Source organism: Mus caroli, unplaced genomic scaffold (genome assembly GCF_978045245.1).
Source record: "Mus caroli unplaced genomic scaffold, Mus_caroli_1 scaffold_5, whole genome shotgun sequence".
Classification (NCBI taxonomy): Eukaryota; Metazoa; Chordata; class Mammalia; order Rodentia; family Muridae; genus Mus; species Mus caroli.
Genome location: NW_028227260.1, coordinates 48,894,608 through 48,916,099, shown reverse-complemented (window position 1 = coordinate 48,916,099; position 21,492 = coordinate 48,894,608). Strand labels below are relative to the sequence as shown.

General features: G+C 32.8%; 1 protein-coding gene across 1 annotated transcript; it reads left to right on the top strand.

Moving 5' to 3' along the window:
* Positions 1-291: 291 nt before the first annotated feature.
* Positions 292-2,333, top strand: Pabpc5 (poly(A) binding protein cytoplasmic 5). Its single transcript, XM_021153721.3, has 2 exons — positions 292-368; positions 902-2,333. Exon 2 carries the CDS (start codon positions 1,055-1,057, stop codon positions 2,198-2,200), a length of 1,146 nt encoding a protein of 381 aa, XP_021009380.1. The 5' UTR covers positions 292-368; positions 902-1,054; the 3' UTR covers positions 2,201-2,333.
* The last annotated feature ends 19,159 nt before the right edge of the window (positions 2,334-21,492 follow it).

Below are 21,492 nucleotides of genomic sequence, written 5' to 3'. Positions count from 1 at the left end.
TCTCTCTCTCTCTCTCTCTCTCTCTCTCTCTCTCTCTCTCTCTCCCTCTCCTCAGAGCAAGTGGGAAGCAAGCCAGTGCAAGGTTCTGGGTTTCCTAATGCCCCGCCCGTCCTCCTTAGCGCAGCTTCAATCTCTTGGTCCCTGGGTTCTTTGGTAGCTCTGTCTTGCAAGAAGCAGTCTCTGTCCGTTGGTCCCCCCACTGGGGTGGCCCTTGGCGCATCTGCCCTCTTCTGCTGACTCCGCCCCGCATCTGTCCAAACCAGCCTCGCGTCAGAGCTGAGCAGGGCGCGGCGCGGCGCGGCTGCCAGTCAGTCCCTCCGGACCTGCGGAGAGAGCCTCAGGCTGCAGAAATCACCGCGCCTCACTCGGTCCGTACCCAGTGGTCATCTTGGGGATATGGGCGGTCTCCCGTTCCCTACGCATGTTTCTGTGTGTCTGTCTCTCTGTGTGATCGGCTGCCAGCAGCCTGCCTGCCAGTTCCATTGCACCAAGTGTTTTGTGTGCCCTTTAGCTGATGCTGAATGCAGAGAGGCCTTAGTGAGCTGCAAGCCCTCCTGACATAGGCAGGCGGAGGAATACAAACTTGGTCCCTTGCTCTGGGTGGCTGACATTTTTAAACCCACAGGAGCTCAAGGCCTATGATTTTGCAGAAAGCCAGTCGCAAGGCCTCTGTTGGTGAAGCTAGATGTGGGGAACTAGCCAGACCCTTATAATCTTTAATTATAAAGGGGTAGGGAATATTGCATTTGTAATACAGGCTTTTGAAACTGATTTTAAATCTGAAGGGGTAAAAATCTGTAAGTCTTCTTATGGAGAACAGATTGCTTATTGGGTTGCCTTTTTGTCTGATGTATTTGTTCTGAGCCTGCTGACCAGCTGTTTCTGAACTTCATTTTCTCAGCCTCAGCCTCAACAGTGATCTGAGTCTGCTTTTAGCTTCCCTTCACCTGCCTTGGCTTGTTTCTGTTCAAGAACAGCTGTTTGGCCTATAGATTAGAAAAAGTGCATCCCCTCCCTACTCTGTCCCAAGAGATCATCTTCTAAGTGCTCAGAGATGAGTGGGGAGCCTAATACTGCTGGCAAGAAAAAGAAGTACCTCAAGGCTGCCCTGTATGTAGGTGACTTGGACCCTGACGTCACAGAGGACATGCTCTATAAGAAGTTCAGACCTGCTGGCCCTCTGCGCTTCACTAGAATCTGTCGTGACCCAGTGACCCGCAGCCCCCTGGGTTATGGTTATGTTAACTTCCGCTTTCCTGCAGATGCTGAATGGGCACTGAACACAATGAATTTTGATTTAATTAATGGTAAACCATTTCGCCTCATGTGGTCACAGCCAGATGACCGTTTAAGAAAGTCTGGAGTTGGAAATATATTCATCAAAAACTTGGATAAGACCATAGACAATAGGGCCTTATTTTATTTATTTTCGGCTTTTGGGAACATTCTTTCCTGTAAAGTCGTATGTGATGACAATGGCTCTAAGGGTTATGCTTATGTTCACTTCGATAGCCTTGCTGCTGCCAATAGGGCTATCTGGCACATGAATGGAGTCCGGCTCAATAACCGCCAGGTATATGTTGGTCGATTCAAATTTCCTGAAGAGAGAGCAGCAGAAGTCAGAACCAGAGAGAGAGCAACATTTACCAATGTTTTCGTGAAAAATTTTGGAGATGACATTGATGATGAAAAACTAAACAAACTTTTCAGTGAATATGGGCCAACTGAGAGTGTTAAAGTCATAAGAGATGCCACTGGGAAATCTAAAGGCTTTGGATTTGTAAGATATGAAACACATGAAGCTGCCCAAAAGGCTGTGCTAGAACTGCATGGCAAGTCAATAGATGGGAAAGTCCTATGTGTAGGGAGAGCACAGAAGAAAATTGAACGCCTGGCTGAATTAAGGCGGAGATTTGAACGGCTGAAATTAAAAGAGAAAAATAGGCCTTCAGGAGTGCCTATCTATATTAAGAACTTGGATGAGACCATCAATGATGAGAAACTAAAGGAGGAATTTTCTTCATTTGGCTCAATCAATCGAGCCAAAGTGATGATGGAAGTGGGGCAAGGAAAAGGGTTTGGTGTTGTCTGCTTTTCTTCTTTTGAAGAGGCTTGCAGAGCAGTGGATGAAATGAATGGTCGCATAATAGGCTCCAAGACATTGCATGTCACTCTGGGGCAAGCTAGGCACAGGTGGTGAGAATTTCTATGAGCAATTTGTTTAGCCTTAGCCAGTGCCTACTTAGCTTGGGCTCCTTTGTGATAGAGGTTATTTTCTCTCAATTCATAGGTTTGCTTTCTTTCTTTTTATTTTATTTATTTATTTTTTTTATGACACGTTCTTTTGGAAACAAAGTATACATAGAAAATCTTGTTCATTTTGGTGACAAACATAATTTATAAATGTAAAATGTCATTTTGTACAATTTTTATAAGATCTTTATCCTTAGAATAAAATTTATCATCTTTATTTTTTTCTAAGTAGCCTGAATGAGGAAAATGATTATATTTTCTTTATTTCCATAATACTAATTTAATTTCCTCTATGAAAATATTCTTAAGATAGTCCTTATTTCTGATTCTGGCACAGTAAAAAGTCAACCATTGCTTTTTAAAGAAATCATCAGAGAAAAAGTGAATGGATAGGGGCCACTTAAAATTTTTCCGTAATTTCATTTTAAATTATGATTTAAATTGAATATTACTTAAAATATATGAGGCATTTTTCCTTTATTTTTTTGTATCTCTTTTTCTTGTATCAAGTGCAAGTGCACACTACAGATTTGTTAGCAACTTCGACCAACTATTGGGATTTATCTTTATAAATATCATGTTATTATTTCTTAATCAGTACTTCTTGAAAACTGTTGCATTGATAAATACCTATTTAAAATGTGAGGGTCTCTTAAAAATATTTGCCAAAAGATATAATATTTGAAGTTACTCTAAAAGTAATTCTTAACACTTATTTACAAAATGTGTATAATGCATACAGGTAGACTATGCTAAATTAACAGAAACATTTATTAATGTACTAACTTACTTTTACCTTTAAAAATCTTATACACTGCTGCTGTAAAACGAAAACATGTTGTTTCTTGTCATGTTTGAATATATCCACTGGCAAACACTGACATGTGTTTTATTAAGGAATATGTTTTCCCTTAGTTAGGTCATACCTTTTCATCCATTATGTGAGAATCATCAACTCCAAATAATTCTTTACTAATTCAGACTACTTAAAATATGCTGATTCACACAAAGAAAAAAAATGTTCTGCAGCTACTTCCTGTATCATGTAACTTCTATACTACAAATTCTCCACTTTTCACATAGGGCAACCTCTTTTCACTTTTAATTTAAATCCATGTAACACTTAACACCACTACCAATATGATTGACAATTAGAAAAATAAGTAGTTTTTCAGAAACTTGAATTAACCTTCTTAAAATTTATGATTTACCCATGCAGCAGAACCCATCACATGAACATATTTGATGTCTCTTATCAGCTGATTGTTTTTATTGCTTTACAGATGAATCATCATTTTTATAATAATATAAAGCAAGTATACAATTTTAAGTCTTTTGTTGAACATAAAATGGAAATAAAATATTTCTATGTCATGATATTCAATTATGAATATACAAGTAGTCAAGTATTTTCAAAATGAAAATCACTGATTTATTGATTATGAATATAACATAATCATGATCATAAAATCTGTAATCATTTTAGAAAGAATCATTATTAATTTTATTATGTGTATATCCTTCAATATATTTATCTTAAGTATATTTCCATTTTTATAACAATACAATATGTATTATTTCATATTTTATTTTAAATTGAACCATAGTTACCTTTTTATAACAGTATATATGGATGTTGATAAATGCCATAATTTTAGGAACTTCATAATTTTCCTTAATATAGGATGTATTATATTGAATAAGTTTTTTATTCAATATTTTTTAAATTTGTAAACTATATCATGTTGAACATTTTATTCTGGAAACACTCTTAGTTGTGAGATTAACAGAGACTTTAATAATATGTTAGAGCTTAAAACTGCCTGAGAATTAGAACACACAATATAGATGTCACCAAATGTGGAACACTTTCAACATATCTTCTATATCTAAATTTATATAAACACAAAAATCAACAGAAGATAATCAGCATATTTGAGGAACCTATTTTATAGTATTTCAACCATAAAAATACATAAACTTGAAACAGATACAATGGCAAATATATATCATATGTTGTATTCATTTTGAAAACTATCATGATTAAATTATAGCTACAAGCATGAAACATCACTCTTAGCAAGATTCTTTAAAGAATTAAGGTTGAGTACAAAGTTAGGAAGAGTTTTAGAAAGTCAAAAATATCAAACATAGCCATTTAATGCATGGTTTTGGAATTTTATATTTTAAGTGTTACTATATTCCAAAGATCAGTCTTTATAAATGACAGGCAAAATTAAGGATTCCCAAGTACAAGTAAAATAACATGCTGAGATTCTAGGTAACCATTTGCAATACTGAAAATTCATTTGCTGAAAACCATGAGAAAAATACATATTAAAGTAAATCTGTCAATTAAATAGAAACATGTGAGTATTTTCAGTCTTATTCTTAAGTTTTAGCAACTTATAATAGACTTTCAAAGAGTAACAATATAAGCAAATATTTTAAATCACTGGCAAAGAGATTTATAATGCTTATTGCCCAACATTTCTGGGTAATAGATAATTAGTAAACACACACACACGTGTATATATATATATATATATACTGTTAGTGTTTGGCTAATACTGGACTGTGTAATTCAAGTTTGGTTTTCCTTAGGTTTTTCAAAGTAGTCACTAGGAAAAATTCTAAATATGCCAAGGGGAACAAATAAGAATATTTGTTTATACAAGTCATCATCATCAAAATTTGGGAGAGAGGGATGATCTTTTGTCTAGGAGATTTTACACATACTCTTGTTTATTAACAATAATTTAGGAAAAAGAAAAATGTTATACATGTAAGTGAAATTTTTAGCTTGGGCTGAGAGAAGCAATGTTATTTTTTCTTTAATTACAAAGTTGTAAGTGTATTAAATATCATCTTTCTTACAAGTAAATCTAAGAAAGCAATTAGAAATGTGCCAATAAATGACTGAAGAGAAATGATAAAAGTGTGTTTAACACCTATAATAATACCTAAAACACAGTATTCCATTAAATACTGTAAAGGAAAGAATTAATAACATAAGGCATACCTTTCCATTGGTTTATTTTTCAGTTTTTCCTCAGTATTTAATGAGATAAATGAGATTTTAAGTAGCATATGAAAATATAGTTGAGAACTGACAAAATACTTTCATTGGTTTATAGTGGTTAGACTTGTTTAAGTTCGTGTTTAAGTGTGAAGTTTTATCAGTGATCTCTGTCATTTTACCATATTCCTATAATTATTTACCATTTAATTGATAAACCTACCATGAATGCAAAGTATGTTATAGTTGGTGTAACTTTAGAAATATGTATTTTTATAAGTTAATTACATGCTTTTTGAAGACCAATGAGATTCCACAATGTCTTACTTCTGTGCTGAAGTGTATAATCACAATAATCCTGGAGTAAATAATTCTTGCCCCTTTGAAATTATTTAATTCATATCAGTCATTAAATTTCAAAATTTAGGGCCTTTTAAAAACGGTGCTGGTTCTTTAGAGGTCTCCAAGAAAACGAATGAGTGCTGGTAATAAAAGGTATTATTTTCTAGGTCATCAGAAGAAATTTTTATATAGAACTAATCATTCAACAAAATATAATGTATAATAGTTTTTATACATTTAAAAATTAATTTGGATTTCTCAAGGGGGTATTTTGCTTTTGAAATATGAATATTGTTTACTACTAATGAAACATACCATAACAAGTAGTTTCTTATACACTCAGTAAAGTTAATGTGTCCTGTCTATGTTCAGTAGATCATCACAAACATTTAGAAATACTCAAGCTAGGGGAGCAAATCTGAAAATAAAAAGGCCTGATGCAATCCAAATATTAATGGTAATAATTTTTGCTTTTCAAAATTTTATTAGTTTAATTTATGTATATGAATATGTTATCTCCATGTGTGTTTATGCACCACATGTGTGCCTAGTGCCTGTGGGAATCAGAAAAGGGCCCTCTGAAATTGTAGTTACAGATAGTTATGAACCATCATCACATTGGTACTGGGAACTGAACCCAGGTCTTCTGCAAGAGCAACAAGTGATCTAATGTACTGAGCTATCTCTCCAGGTCTAAAGGATTTTTGTTTTTGTTTTTTCTTGTTGGTTGTTTGTTTTTTCTTCTTAAATCAGTGTCTCAAAACTCTGAAAGGCCTGGAACTCTTTATGAAGACCAGTGTGGCCTTGAACTCACAGAAATCCTCTTGCCTCTGTATCCAGAGTCTTAGGATTAAAGGTGAGCACCATCATGCCTGGCCTTCTAATTCTTATGAAGTAAAACCATAACCCCAAGTACTTTGATGCTTAAAAAGCACAGTTAATTTTAAAATATGTTTCACTTGATAAAGAAAACATCTTTTCATTTATTTTTGTATGAAATTTGGAGCCTTTTAATTCTTTAGGGGTCTCCAGTAAAACAGTGAGTGTTGATATATTGCATTATTTTCTCAGTCATAAGACTAAATTTTTATGTAGAACTAATCATTTAACAAATTATGTATAAAAAATTTACATCTTGAATGATTAACTTTAGATTTTCCAAGGTGATATTTTACTCTTGAAAAATAAACAACTTAACAAATTAATATCTGATACTATTTAAAATAAATTTAAGCTAGTATATGTAGAATGGCAAGAAACATTTTAAAGTCACCTATATTTGAGAACTTTGCACATTTGAAACCCTTGAGTAAAACACTAATGAATTTACATGATTTTTTGTTTCAGAAAATCAGAAATATTTAAATTAATAGCTATATTGTATAATATATTTTATGTTATTGTTATTTAAATGAAAAATGTTTTATTGCTGTCATAAAGACTAAGGTTTGAATAAAAACACTGTCATGATGATAGTTAAATATTCACCACAAGTCATGGTAATTTATTTCCAAATAAAAAACAAAAGAAAAACTAATAATGCATTTCATTATTCTACATAGGGAAGTATGAGACACTTTTTAATTGACAATAAATAAGGGGTATAGTCATGTGAATGGTTTAAATGTAAGTGGATATCACAAATACAATAAAATTCTGCCTATTTTGATGTCTAAGGTCAAACAGCAAGAAGAGCTTTCATTCAATTTCTGTTGTTATTCTTGATGTGACTACTAACAGTGATCTTAAACCTCAGGAGTACTATTTTGTAAGTGAACTTTCCTTTAAGAAAAAAAGAAAAATAAAAAGACTGGTGCTAATATACTCCTAGCTACTTTCTTACCTCCATTTACCTAACCTCAATCCACCCTTACAAATTCTTGAGATTACACAGAATTTTTATGCTTTGTGTATTTTATGTAGTTTGTCTACACATGATCTCATTTTTTAAAAATTTGTAGCATGTATGTGATACTGTGCAATATTTTTGAGATGATGTTTTAAAATTTGCATGTTAAGAAACAGTAGATGTTGGGAAAAGTGTCTACTGTTTATATGTGAAAGAATGTATTTAACTAAAGTTGTACTTTTAAAAGAATGTACATTTAATAATAATGTAAATTAAAGAAACAGCAAAATCTATTAGATCTTCTTGGTGTGTGGTTTTATGGTATATTTACGGGATAGAATACATTAATAGCAAATGTGTGTGTGTGTGTGTGTGTGTGTGTGTGTGTGTGTGTGTGTGTGATAATTTAAAGCCTAAAAGCATATACAAGAAATTTTGTTCACAATGTGTTTAAGTTTTCTGATGTAAATACCTGCCAATGGAAATCCCTGCCTACATAAAGCTATATAATTTTTATAATGTCATTTATAAATCACTAATGTGATCCACATAGGCAAAGAATAAAAACACATGGGAAGACATTATTTTGAAAATTGTTTCATTTTTTTCCGACTTAAGCAAATCCAAAAGGAAAGAATACCACATATAAAATAATTATTTCTCTTTATGAATATTCAAACTAAAACAGTTTTACATTAGGCAGTATGACTTCCTTAGAATAACAGGTCATGTTCACTAATTCTAAGTTCTGATGTAGGTTTACTACATGTTGTATATTTTAATGCTTCAATGGAAATATTTCTTCATAATACATATGACAATGCATATACTCTATAAAACAGTAATACAACTTTCTCTAAAAGCAGTATGAATCACAAAGAGAATTTACATTGAGTTTATAACACACAAGTAATTGTTAGTTGAAATTTTATTTCCATTATTAAGAACTTGGAGTTGTTTTTCACACTACAGTAAAGTTAAAACCACATGAGTTCGTTGTTAATTTTGTTAGAGATGTTTATCTTGCATACCACACTAATGGTATGCATCATTTATGTTTCCAAATGGAATTGAAAATGTCATTAAATATATAAAACAATATGGATTCTGGCTCTAGAAGTTGAAACTAGCTCCTTACCTAGTTAAATATGCTGTATAAGTGACATAAATAAATGTAATGAAATTATTAGTAAAAAGAGAGGAGCTTCAGAAAAATATTTTGAAATTCCAAATGATGTACTTAGCAGTTGAGAAAATGTAAAATATTAGTTGATATATTGTCTCCAAATGAAGAGCACTAGCAGAATATATGAACAAACTATTACATAATTCTCAAAAATAGGTATGTGAATCTGTTGTTATATCAGTATATATGAAATGGTAAATAAACATAGAAAAGTAAAGAAAAAATAAATATTAGATATGTAAAGATATGAACTTATGGCTGTCATTTGAGATTTCATTAAAGAAGATAAGTGTTTCATTTTAGAATTTGCCTCACAAGGATTACTCCTTTAGTAATCTAATGTTTATGAGAATAATTACTGAGTCAGTCTATCAATAATTTTTAATGATAATTCTGAAAACTGATATCATATTACTTTTAATTTTAAAAAGCTTATATTTTATTGCCCCTAGATTTCTTCTTTCCAAGGAACATTGGGAATTGTCTAAATGCATGATGGCACAAATGGTATATTATGCTCATAAAAATTCAAGATTCAAAACTCATGGCAATTGGAATCAAAGACAGTATCAAAATTTCAAATGCATTTTAAAAATTATTAAATGGCCATCCCTACACCTGATCCTTAACTGCCCATTCCCCTCCTCCTCCCCTTTCTTTCCAGGTCCCTACCTCTATTTGCCTCTTATGAATATTTTATTCCCTCTTCTAAGTGAGATTCAAGCTTCCTCACTTGGACCTTTTGTTTAGGGTTATTGGGTCTGTGGTGTATAGAATGGTACCTGTATCTTATGGCTAATAGATACTTATAAGTGGTTACATATCATACATGTCCTTTTGGGATTGGGTTACCTCACTCAAGAGGATATTCTGAAGCTCTATTCATTTACCTTCAAAATTCATGCTGTTTTCATACTTACTATGAATAGTTTTCCATTGTGTACATGTACCACATTTTCTTCATCCATCCTTTAGTTGAGAGACATCTAGATTGTTTTCAGTTCCTGGCTATTAAGACTAAAGCTGCTATGAACAAAGTTAAGCAAGTGTCTTTGTGGAATGTTGGAGCATAATTTGGGTGTATATGCCCAGGAGTTATCTAGGTCTTGAGGTATAACTTATTCCCAGTTATCTGATAAACCACTAAATTGATTTTTGAAGTGGTGGTACAAGCTTACACTCCCACTAGCAATGAAGAAATATCCTTGCTCCACATTTTCTACAGCATGTGCTATCTCTTCAGTTTCTTATTAGCCATTCTGCAGAGGTGGTGAGATAGTGATCAAAAATTATTGAAATCTGTAACTGTCAGGGATGGAAAGATAGGAGGCATCTGCAAAACAAGACAGAGAGCTACCTGGAATGAGGGAAGTGCCCGAAGAATTAATGGGGGTTAACTTAGCTGTGACTCACAAAATATTGGATATGGAACCTGAATAAAATACCCTCTGTGGCTAGGCAGGAACCACAGTGGAACAAAAGAGACACCAACCCACACACAAAACTTTCAACCCCAAATTTATTCTGTCTACAAGAAATGTAGGAACGGGGAGAAAGCAGAGACTGAGGGAATGGCCTATCAATAAGGGGCTCAAATTGAGACCCATTCTATGGGCAAGCACCAATCCCTAACACTACTAATGATACTCTTTTATGTTTGCAGAGAGAAGTATGTTTTCCTCTGAGAGGCTGCATTCAGCATCTGACTCAGACAAATACAAACACCCACAGCCAAAAAGTGAATAGAGCTTAGGGACCCTTATGGAAGAATTGAAGGATTGTGGGTAGGATAGAGACTGCACAGGAAGACTTATAGAGTCAACTAAAGTGGACCCTTGGGGCTGTCAGAATCTGAACCACCAACCAAAGCACATACATGTGCTGGACTAATCCTCACTGACAATATGTAGCAGATATGCCACTTGGTCTCGACGTGTGCTTGAACAACTGGAACGGGGGTGATCCCAAAAGCTTTTGCCTGTATGTGGGGTATGTTCTTCTAGCTGGGCTGCCTTGTCTGGCCTCAGTGTGAGGTGAAACACTTAGCCTCACCAGGACTTGAAGTATACCCAGTTGAACCCCACCTGTTCAAAGGAGAAGGAGAAAGGGGTTCGAGCAGGTCATAAAGTGAATAAGTAAAAAAATTAAATTAAATAAAAAATTAGATGGCCAACTGAATTGATAAATGGACTAATTGACAGACACGTACATGCATATGTGCATATGAAATATAAACAATAATAAATACATAAAATAAACCTAAGAACAAATCCACTGAATAGAAGAAAATTTATCATTTATCATACTATTGTAAATCAGTAAATATCTATTTCTAAAACTAAAAGAGAGTTTGTTTCTAATAATAGATTGTTTCCTAAGGAAAATTGATGAGAGAAATGATGAGCGGTGAAAAGAACCATTAATAAATGGAATCCCCATGGTAATTCATTCATAGAAGGCTATATAATAAATATTTAAATTCCCTTGATTGGGAGTCACTGGATCCCATGAAGAGTTATGAACTGAATAGCAATATTTCTTTTCAGTGATGGGCATTCTATACTGTAACAGTAACACATATTTTCTTGCTAAATTGTTATCCATCTTAGCCTATATAGGTTGAGGCTAAGATGTTCATGCAACCACAAAATTCACATAACTCTAAATTTCCCAAGAGGCAATTTGTTGTTAAACAAAATGTGACTGTACTTAAAAGTCAGTATTGAACCACCTCAATACATTAACATTCTCTGATTCTGAAGAAAAAATTGACATTATTAGGACTCAACTATGGTTTGCTGAATTGAAATCAATGTAGCCACATTGATGGTTGGATGAAGAAAAATCTATATTTTTGTCATTATATCCAATAGATTCTCATTTTCACTTATAGTAATAGCTATAAAGAAGTCAACAAATGTATTTCTAAAGTACAAGATAGCATTTACTTAAGCAGTTTTAGGCAGACTAAAATGTACTATACAGATATTTGAATAGTCAACCATTCTTATTAGGTAAGTTTTGAATTAGATAAAATAGAGTTACAATTTATAACTTTTTCAGAGATGCAGCTCCCAAACCCATAACACACATCTGCTTTATGACTGTGTTTGAAAGATAATGAAATATGGGCCCTAGTGCATATATTTTCTGAATAACCTGAAATAAAGTACAAATCTAGCATTCTCTTCTGAGTCTTTATGCCTAAATTGTACAAGGGTAGTAACAACCGTTGAATTTTTATCTTACATTTGCAGTCCTTACTTGGTGGTCAGGAATATGATTGAAATGGTAAAATGGTTATGTCATGGTGACATTTCTGGTATTGAGTATTCTGTGTGTTACAAGCCACCTTTCTCTGATTCATGAAAGTTCATTGTCAGAAAACTGTGGAGTCACACCAAATGATATACTTTATGTGCTTATTCGCCATTTTGTATTCAAGCTAGTCTTTGCTATCTTCCATGAAGTTTAGATTATTCCTTGAGACTGGGATGTTTTGTTACTATTCACTCAGTTTGGAATCTGAACACTTACACATATTATGCAATGCAGTCTGCCACAATGCACTCCCCAGAGCCTCATCTGTTTACTCACATAAAGTACTCCAGTAATAAAGAAATCACGTGTAGTTTCCTATGTAAACTCTTATTCTAAGTAGAATATAGCTATGCTTGGCATGGTGACACATACTTTAGTTCAGAGCACTAAAGAGGAAAAGACAAGGTGGATTTCTCTGAGTTTAAGAACATGCTTGTATATGTAGTGAATTCCAGGACAGCCAGGCATACTTAGAGAGACTGTGTTAAAATAATGAAAAAGAAATAAGATATGATGAAGAATCAAAAATTGTCAGATAATTAACAATGGATGGTGAGAGAGCAAGCACTCAGATTAATATGTGTTACCTTTAGTTTCTTTTTTTTAATTATGCATTACAGACTTGCTTGGGCACACATGCCAAAAGCACATGTGTGGAAGTCAGAGAGCAACATTTGGGAACCCTTCTCTCTTCCTACTTTTTTTTTAATTTCAGTCCATCTTTCTTCCTCCCAGTCTGCCCGCTGACTGTTCCACATCCTCCTCCAGTCCCCCTGTCTCCAAGAGGAGGTCTCCACCCCAACCCCACCCACTATACCTCCCCAATCAAGCATTGCATCTTCACAATTAACAATAATAAAAGTAGTAATTACACTTATGTCATAACTATTATATGTCAGATTATTTAGACTTTTATTTAACATTAAATTATAAGTCCATCCTCTACTGCTCTGCTAGTCTAGTAACTGATAACTTCCTTCCTCAAACACATGCAGTTGTAGGCTTTTAAAAGCAGTGGTAGAGATCTCCCATGCTCCTGGATTGGGAGAATTAACATAGTAAAACTGGTCATCCTACCAAAGGCAATCTACATATTAAATGCAATCCCCATTAAATTCCAAACTCTGAAAGACACAAAAAGTAACTTAAAGAGTCAGATGCAGATATTTACATCCAATCAATGGACAGAAGCAGCTGACCCCTGTGGTGAATTAGGGAAAGCTGAAAGAAGCTGAGGAGGAGGTGACCACAGGAAGACCAGCATTCTCAATTAATCTGGACCCCTGATATCTATCAAACAGGCAGCATATACCAGCTGATATACGATATGATGCACCTAACCCTGATGAGACTGGAGTCTCCAGGGAGTTTAGAGGTCAGATGGGGTGGGGAGTAGGGATATCATTGTGGAGACTGGAGAGTCAGGAGGGCTGGAGGAATGGGATGTGGAACAGTAGGGGGACGGCCGGGGGGAATAAAATATGGAGTGTAAAATAAATAAATAAATAAAATAAATAAATAAATAAATAAATAAACAAACAAATAAATGGGATGTGTGTGTGTGTATATATATATATATATATATATATATATATATATATATATATGTTTTAAAAAAAAAACTCAGGGGTAGTAATCTAATTATCATGCAGCAGTCCTCAACAATAAGTGAATGATAGGAAGCATCAATAAAAAACTCACAATTTTACTGCTTCTCCCTCCCTAATTTATTTCAGAGGTATATTGTACATGAAACTCCAGTAAGACTGAACCCTGGTCATACACATACAAATGTTGCACATGTTTAAACCTTGAATTATTTTTTTCCCTTTCTCTCACTTCCCCTACTCATTTGTGTTTCTTAGGATCAAGTATTAAGTAAATACCTTCACCCCAAGTAGTATCTCAGGGACATCTTGGTGAAAAAAACTGAAAGTTAGCCAGTTGAAATAATTGATCATACCCTAAAGAGTCAGGACATATCATAGCATAGATTTTAATTTAGAGCATTATAGTTTCCTAATGCTTATATTCATTATATAGTGTTACTTTGAATTTTCTTTTTAGAACTTGATTAAAAACAATATATCCATGGTGTTCTCAAATCTCTTTTATAAACCACCTACTATATATCTATATATTTACATATGAATTCACAGAACCATGGTCAAAATATATTTGATATTTTAGAAAATATATTGCAATTGAAGCCAGTTATGTAGGCACCTGCCTATCATTCCAGGATTCAGAGTTCAAGTCTAGTCTTCACAACTAGACCCACTCTCAAAGAATACATGCATGCATACACAAAAGTAAACATGTCTTTATGATTAGAGTAGGAGATTTGGAAACTACTATAAAAGCAAACTCTAGAGATATTTATTGCTAAAAATTATGTATCTTTATTCTGTTTACAATTTATGTGTGTGTGTTTATGTGTGTGTGCACGTGCTTGTACGCACATGTGTGCATACATGTATATGGTATGTATAACTAGTATCCATGGTAGGATTCAGAAAAATAATAAGAAATTCCTATTCATTACATTACAAATTTTCATGCATATAATTTCAATAAAAAACAGAAAAAAATGAATGTGTTGGATTCTTCATTAGTATTATTTCATCTTATTAATTATCACACTTGATCTGTACCAAAATACAACTGTCCTTTAAAAGTAGCACTTAAAATATTCGAGATTTCCAGTTTCTAGTCTATTATGTAAGAAATTCTACCATCCAGTATTCCATCTTAACTGCCCAAACCAATGAAACCAATTAAACAGTAAACAAAACAAAAAGGCAAGCTAATCACTCTTAAAATCACCAGAAAAAAAAAAGTTTATCAACATTAACACTACCAACAAACTTGAAGTCAAGGGTCCCAGGTATTGTTTCAGAGGATGGGGCTTCAATTCACAGAACCTACATGGAGGTTCATAGCTGACTGTAACTTCAATTTGAGGGAACCCAATACTTTCTAATATCCACAGAGTGTACCATATATATCCATGGTACAAAGGCATATATGCAGGCAATGCATGCACACAAAACAAAAAACACTTTTAAAGATAAAATTGGTAGAGAATCACATCTTATATGTGCAGAAATGAAGCAGCGTATAGTTCAAAGATAGCGATATTATTGTGATGGAAAATTGCTAACACTGTCGTATGGTCAGACATAAAAGAGATTATCTCTATAAGAACTCAGTCATAGTCACAATTTTCAACATAAAGTTTCACAAGTTTCAACATAAAGTTACTATGGATTTTTCCCAGTTCTCTATAGTAAACTTCAAATAAAATATTTTATAGCACAAAGAAGAAGAGTTATAATTATTCTAAAATATATTACATCATTTGATTACTTTTGCTTTTTAATATCAAATAGGGCAAAATTATTTTACTAATACTAGACCTTCTGGACTTTTAAGGTATTTCAATATGCTGAGGGAAAAGGAACTATCTAATTGCTGTCAGTCGTGGAACATTTAGGAAAAGATATATGCATAGCTGTATCAACATTCAAGCATTCTGCTCACCTGTGGGTAGGAAAGTGAAAAAACCCTTGTTGTTCACACAAATTAAACAAAAGACTTCTACATTACTATAGAGGTATAGGATGATTCCCTTTCTTGATTCCTGCTTTAGTGTTGTATTATTAATATTTACATCTCTACATTATTTTTTACCCAATACTTCATGATCCACTTCACAACAACAATGAATAATAGGACAAATTAAAAGGTAGAGGGAAAAATTATCAGACACTGTTCATTCATGGACTGGTCCCAGGCTCCTGGCACATATTTAGCAGAGGGCTACCCTGTCTAGCTTCAGTGGGAGAAGCTACACCTAATCCTGTAGAGACTTAATGGCCCAGGGCAAAAGTATGCTCAGGGTAAAGGTAGCACTCACTCAGAGCCAAAGGGAAAGGGAAATGAGGTGAAGAACTTTGAGAGTGGGTAGCAAAGAATAAAGCACATAGCGTTAAAAAATCAAATACTATATGAAAAAACAAAGAATTATTATTTGCAATAAATGATGCCGGAACAATTTGGAATCCTCTCTCAAATATTTTAGGTGAAACATATACCTTACACTTCTAAGAATAAAAGAATTCTTAACACAAATATATCACAGACTTAAATGTAAAACAAAAAATATAAGCATCACAATAGGCAACATAGGAGCAAATAAACATAACCACAGACACAGCAATGAGTTTCCATATAACACAAAGAAAGTCTGTGAAATAATTTCTTAGCTGGATTCCATTCAGATTATAATCTTCAACATTGTAGAAATCAGTGTTAACAGAAGAAAAAACATAAGATGAGATTTTTCCAAGTAATCATCTCATGAACAACTACTATCCAAAATTAAAGATACAGTGAGAGAGAGAGAGAGAGAGAGAGAGAGAAAGAGAGAAAGAGAAGCAGTGGTGGCACACGCCTTTAATCCCAGCACTTGGGAGGCAGTGTCAGGCAGATTTCTGAGTTCCAGGACAGCCAGGGCTATAAAGAGAAACCCTGTCTCGAAAAAAAAAAAAAAAAAAACGAAGGAGAGAGAACTTTAAAATTTAACAATAAGAAAACACCATGTATTTAAATTCTAAGGACTAATAAAATTATCTCAAAGAAGATAGAGATAGCAAGGAAGCATTTTAGTATGGAATTTTCAACATAAAGTTACTATGGATTTGAAAACAAAATAAAAATATACCACTTGTCCATTTACAATAACCAACCTTCATTAGAATGCCCAAAGCCAACAAATATAACAACAAAAAAATTGGAGAGAATGTAGAGTAACAGGAACTTTCATTAATTTCTAATGGGAAATAAAATGATACAGCACTTTAAAAGATTTTGATTGTATTTTTATGGATACTGATCATGTGATTTTATAGTGTGTGTGTGTGTGTGTGTGTGTGTGTGTGTGTGTGTTTCTATAAGTGTATTCGGTTTTGTGCTATTTTTTCCTGTTTGTTTGGTTTGATTATTTTTCGTTTGCTTTCTGAAGACAGAGAGAAAGAAGGAAACAGTGGGAGGAAAGATCTTGGGAGATATGGGGGGAAGTAAATTGTAACCAAAATATATGAAATGGAAAAATTATTTTCAATGAGAAGATAGAATTTTAAAAATCTCTGACGATTTCTTTCAATACAAAAAATTCTCACCATATGATATAGCATTCACACCTTGATATTTCTCAAAAGAATTAAAACATTGTGTCTAAAATAAAACCCTGAAATTGTATGTTTATAGCAGCTTTATTCATAATTTCTCAAACTTAAATTCCTCCATGGTAATTTTCAGTAGGTTAATGGATAAATAAAATGAGGTAAATCAATGGGAAATGCCATTTAATGTCAAAATTAAACTATCACATTAATACACATGAGTGAATCTTATATAAATATTATACCAATATTAAAACTATTCAACATTTATGAGAAATCAAAACCTTGGAGATATTATAAAAGTTTATTGGCTCATACAAGTTAAGAATCTGAAAGTCATGAACAAGCAAAAAACTGAGGTTTTGGGGGGTTTTGTTTGTTTCTTTTTTTCTAAAATAACCAAATTCTTCTATATGATGCTACAATATTAAAATCTGTTGCTACATAACTGGTGTATATAACATCAATAAAAGGCTAAGTGAGTATCCAGAACTTGAAGTGCTGATTATATGACCTTGTAGCTCCATCAACTAAACCAAAATTACAAGGTTGGTAAGGGATAGTGTCTTAATTAGCATTCCATATTTGTGAAGAGAAACTATGACCAAGACAACTCTTATAAGGGACAACATTTAATTGGTGCTGGCTTACAAGTTCAGAGGTTCACTCCATTATCATCATTGTGGAAGTATGGCAGCATTTAGGAAGACATATTGCCAGAGGAGCTGAAAGTTCTATGTCTTGTTCCAAAGGCAAAGAGGAGAAGACTAATTCTTCAGGCAACAAGGAGGAGGGTTTCAAACCCTACACCCAAAGTGAGATACTTCCTCCAACAATGCCACATCCACTCCAACAAGTTCACACCTCCTAATATTGCTACTCCAAGGGCCAAGCATATTCAAACCACCACAAATAGTAATTAAAGTTGCCTATGTTTGAGCAAGGAGTATAAAAGAATTGCATACTTACAGCTCAATTTACATTTGTCCTTAAAGCACTTCTAAAAAAAAAAAAGGCTGTTAATTGAAAAGATATGGAATATTTTAAAGTAATTTCTCTGCTGACTGCTTTGTGATTCTGAAAGAAAGTTATTTATTTAGGCATTAGTTGAGTGGATAAGACACAAAGAGCTAAGGAAAGTAGGATCTAGAGTCAACGAATTGAATAAATCCTAGTTCCATAATTTTCTAGCAGAGTAAGTTTGAGCAAATTAATTATATTTTGATATCTCTCTGTCATTCATATTTGTAATGAAAATAAGAAAATATCTGACTTCATGTAGTTTTTGAGAGGATTATTTTAATTTCTTTAAAAGTCTCAGACTAAAACTTGATATGATGTAAGCATTCCAATCAATGATGTTATTTCATATGCAGAATAAAATTTCATTGAACTTGTAAAATGTATTCTACATTATGAGACAAATGCATAAATTATTAGGAAAATGTTCTTAACAGTATGTCTGCATTCATTAATCATCATTTGATATTGGATCTAAATTCATAATATATCTGTTCCCTTAACTTTTACTAAGACATCTGTTTTATTAGTAATCCATATATCTTTATTATAACAAAATCATTTGCTTATGAGAAATCTAAATGTTACTCATGCATTTATTTGGATATAATATCAAAATTCACCTCTTGTGATAAATTATTTTATGTATTATATTTATGTTTCATAAGAAATAAATCTTACTATTAAATCATTAAACATGAATTGGGCAAGGTAAGTGCAGCCTACTTATAAAGTTACACTCAATAATTTGAGCTTATTTTCTGGTCTTGGACATTAAAATTTTTGCAAAATACCATAATGTGTCTGTATGTTTGTATGTGAAAGAGAGGAAGGTGGAGAGGATCTTAGTGAAAGAGGGGAGAAAAAGAGAGAGAGAGAAAGAGAGAAAGAGAGAAAGGAGTGTGCATTTTGTTTGAAATTTTTGTGGTGAATAAGAGATGTCAAATTTCAGAGACTAAAGGTATACAAAATAGGCATATAATCAAGTGTATATTCTATAAATATTTACTGATGCTTTCCTAAAAATGTATCTCTTAAATAAATAATAAACATACAATTAAGCAATATGATTTAAAAGTTGACATATTGATTGTCAGAAAAGATAATGAAACATGGAAAGAAAACCTATGCAATACAAATAATAAGGTAATATTTTTTCATATTCTGCAGTATAGATAGATCTCAAAAATTGTCACTTGTATAAAAGAGGGAGAAGAAATATCAAAATTGACTATGTAGTTTACTATATTATTGATCTGACAAATTTGACTATGTAGAGATTCAGAAAATATACAGCCTTTTAAGTTTGAGTAAACAAGCTACTTATTTTACCTAAGTGTCTTATTTCAAGAGATCCATCTGGCTCCAGTGTTTTTCTTTCTCCCTTTTCAGTTCTTCACTTCAATTTGAGAACTGTTTGCTTGAGCATGCACAAAGTGCTTGACATGGCACTCAGCACGAAATGGTTGTTTTTAGAGATCACAGAGATGGCACGCTCTCTACCCAGGAGGCTGACTATACCAGGAAATAACTTCTTGTCCAGATGTCAGCTCATGTGAAAATGGCTCATATAATTTGTGTCGTCATTTGGGGCTTTGAGGATCTGCCTCTTTGAATCTTAAATAAGTCATGTTCCAGTTAAGAAATTCTATGGAGAGAAATTGTTCTAATTTACTTAATAATAAAAAAAACAAAAACAAAAACAGGATATTGCAAACCTGTATGTCAGTCTATTCTGCAACTAGACAATTAAAATCATTTGATAAATGTTGGAATGGAAGAATTAAAATCAAGATAGTATAACAGATAATTAATCTAACTTTTGTTTAATAAATTAGTTATCTATACATAATTTTGAACTAAATAATGTAAGCATAGAAAAGGTATATATAAGTGATTCCTCTGAATGATGCACTTACATTGTTATTGTAGAGTGCAATGAAAAATCAGTCAAAGTGCTAAATCATATAGACATGTATTTAAAAATTTGCAGAATATTTCACATGTTAGAAAAGATCAAGATGGGTACAGACAAATATTGAGTTTAAGCTCATATCTCAAATCAGAGTACAAAGTATGGGTGATTCATATTAAAATTAAAACAGTGTCTGCACCATTCTTGCGTATTGATCTGAACTTTTTAAACTACACCACAGAAATGCTTTTATGTAGTACTTTCCAACAAATAAAAACCTTTGTGGCAAATTTTTTAAGAAATGGTAAATTACACACTCTTTTGTACCTATTTAAGTATACAATATGTGATAAGATACAAAGTCTGTGTATTTCCAAAATAAAATTGTTACTGTAAGAGTAAATTACAGATCCACCACTTTACAAATACCCATTTTATCCTAGTGTCAAAAACAGTTATTTTTTAAAAATTGCTCAATATATTAACACTCTTCTCAAACATACTCGTATTATAGTTTATACTATTAAGCTGTTTAACAAGTTTGTTACATTAACTTGCCTCTATTTACCAATTTCCTCCTTTTGAAAAATCTCAGAGGATCGTCACTTATACTCTCTATATATTTGACTTATGAAAATGTCTTGTCGAGATAATGGAATTCTAGCCAAACTCTCCTGGAAATAAAATAGATCACACTACATATCATTATTACTAACCTGCCAATAATTGTCATGGTAATAAGGTCAAGATAATCTATACTTTCTTAAATTCCTTTCCACCTGTCTTCTATCTCCATTTCAAAATAAATATGATTGTCTTTCTTTCGACTTGTTTCATTAGTGCCTTCACAAGGGCCACTAATTTATATCTCTTGTAATGCAGTTTAGTTCAATGGAAAAAAAACTGATAATGTTATTCATTTCAATAAAGTTCATGTCAAATGTTATATTGAGCATCTAAAATGAGTTTGTGAACTCTTCATCAATTTTGGTTCATATTCTGTTTCTAAGAAAAAAGAAAAAAAGGAAAAATGAAAGAAAGAAAGAAAAGAAAAGAAAAAGAAAAAGAGCCTGGCAGTTTCTCTATTGACAAAGTTCTGATCGTGTTGCTCTTTCTCTTGGCTGAGTGCATGCTATCAGGAATGGTATAAGCTAAAGCTAATACTACTCATTTAGAGTTCTGCCTTAAGATAAACTGAGTGACACACATGGCTATGTGCATGCATTCATAAATTGTAAATAGTGATAAATCCTTAGAGTGAATCACATTCATTTTGGAGAGGAGAAGAGCATATTTACTTAACATAAAGAGGGAATAGGTATGCCTTTGAGAAATTAACTGGATAATTACCTGACATTATAGGATGATAACTGTACTTAGTATGAGAAATAACAAAATAAT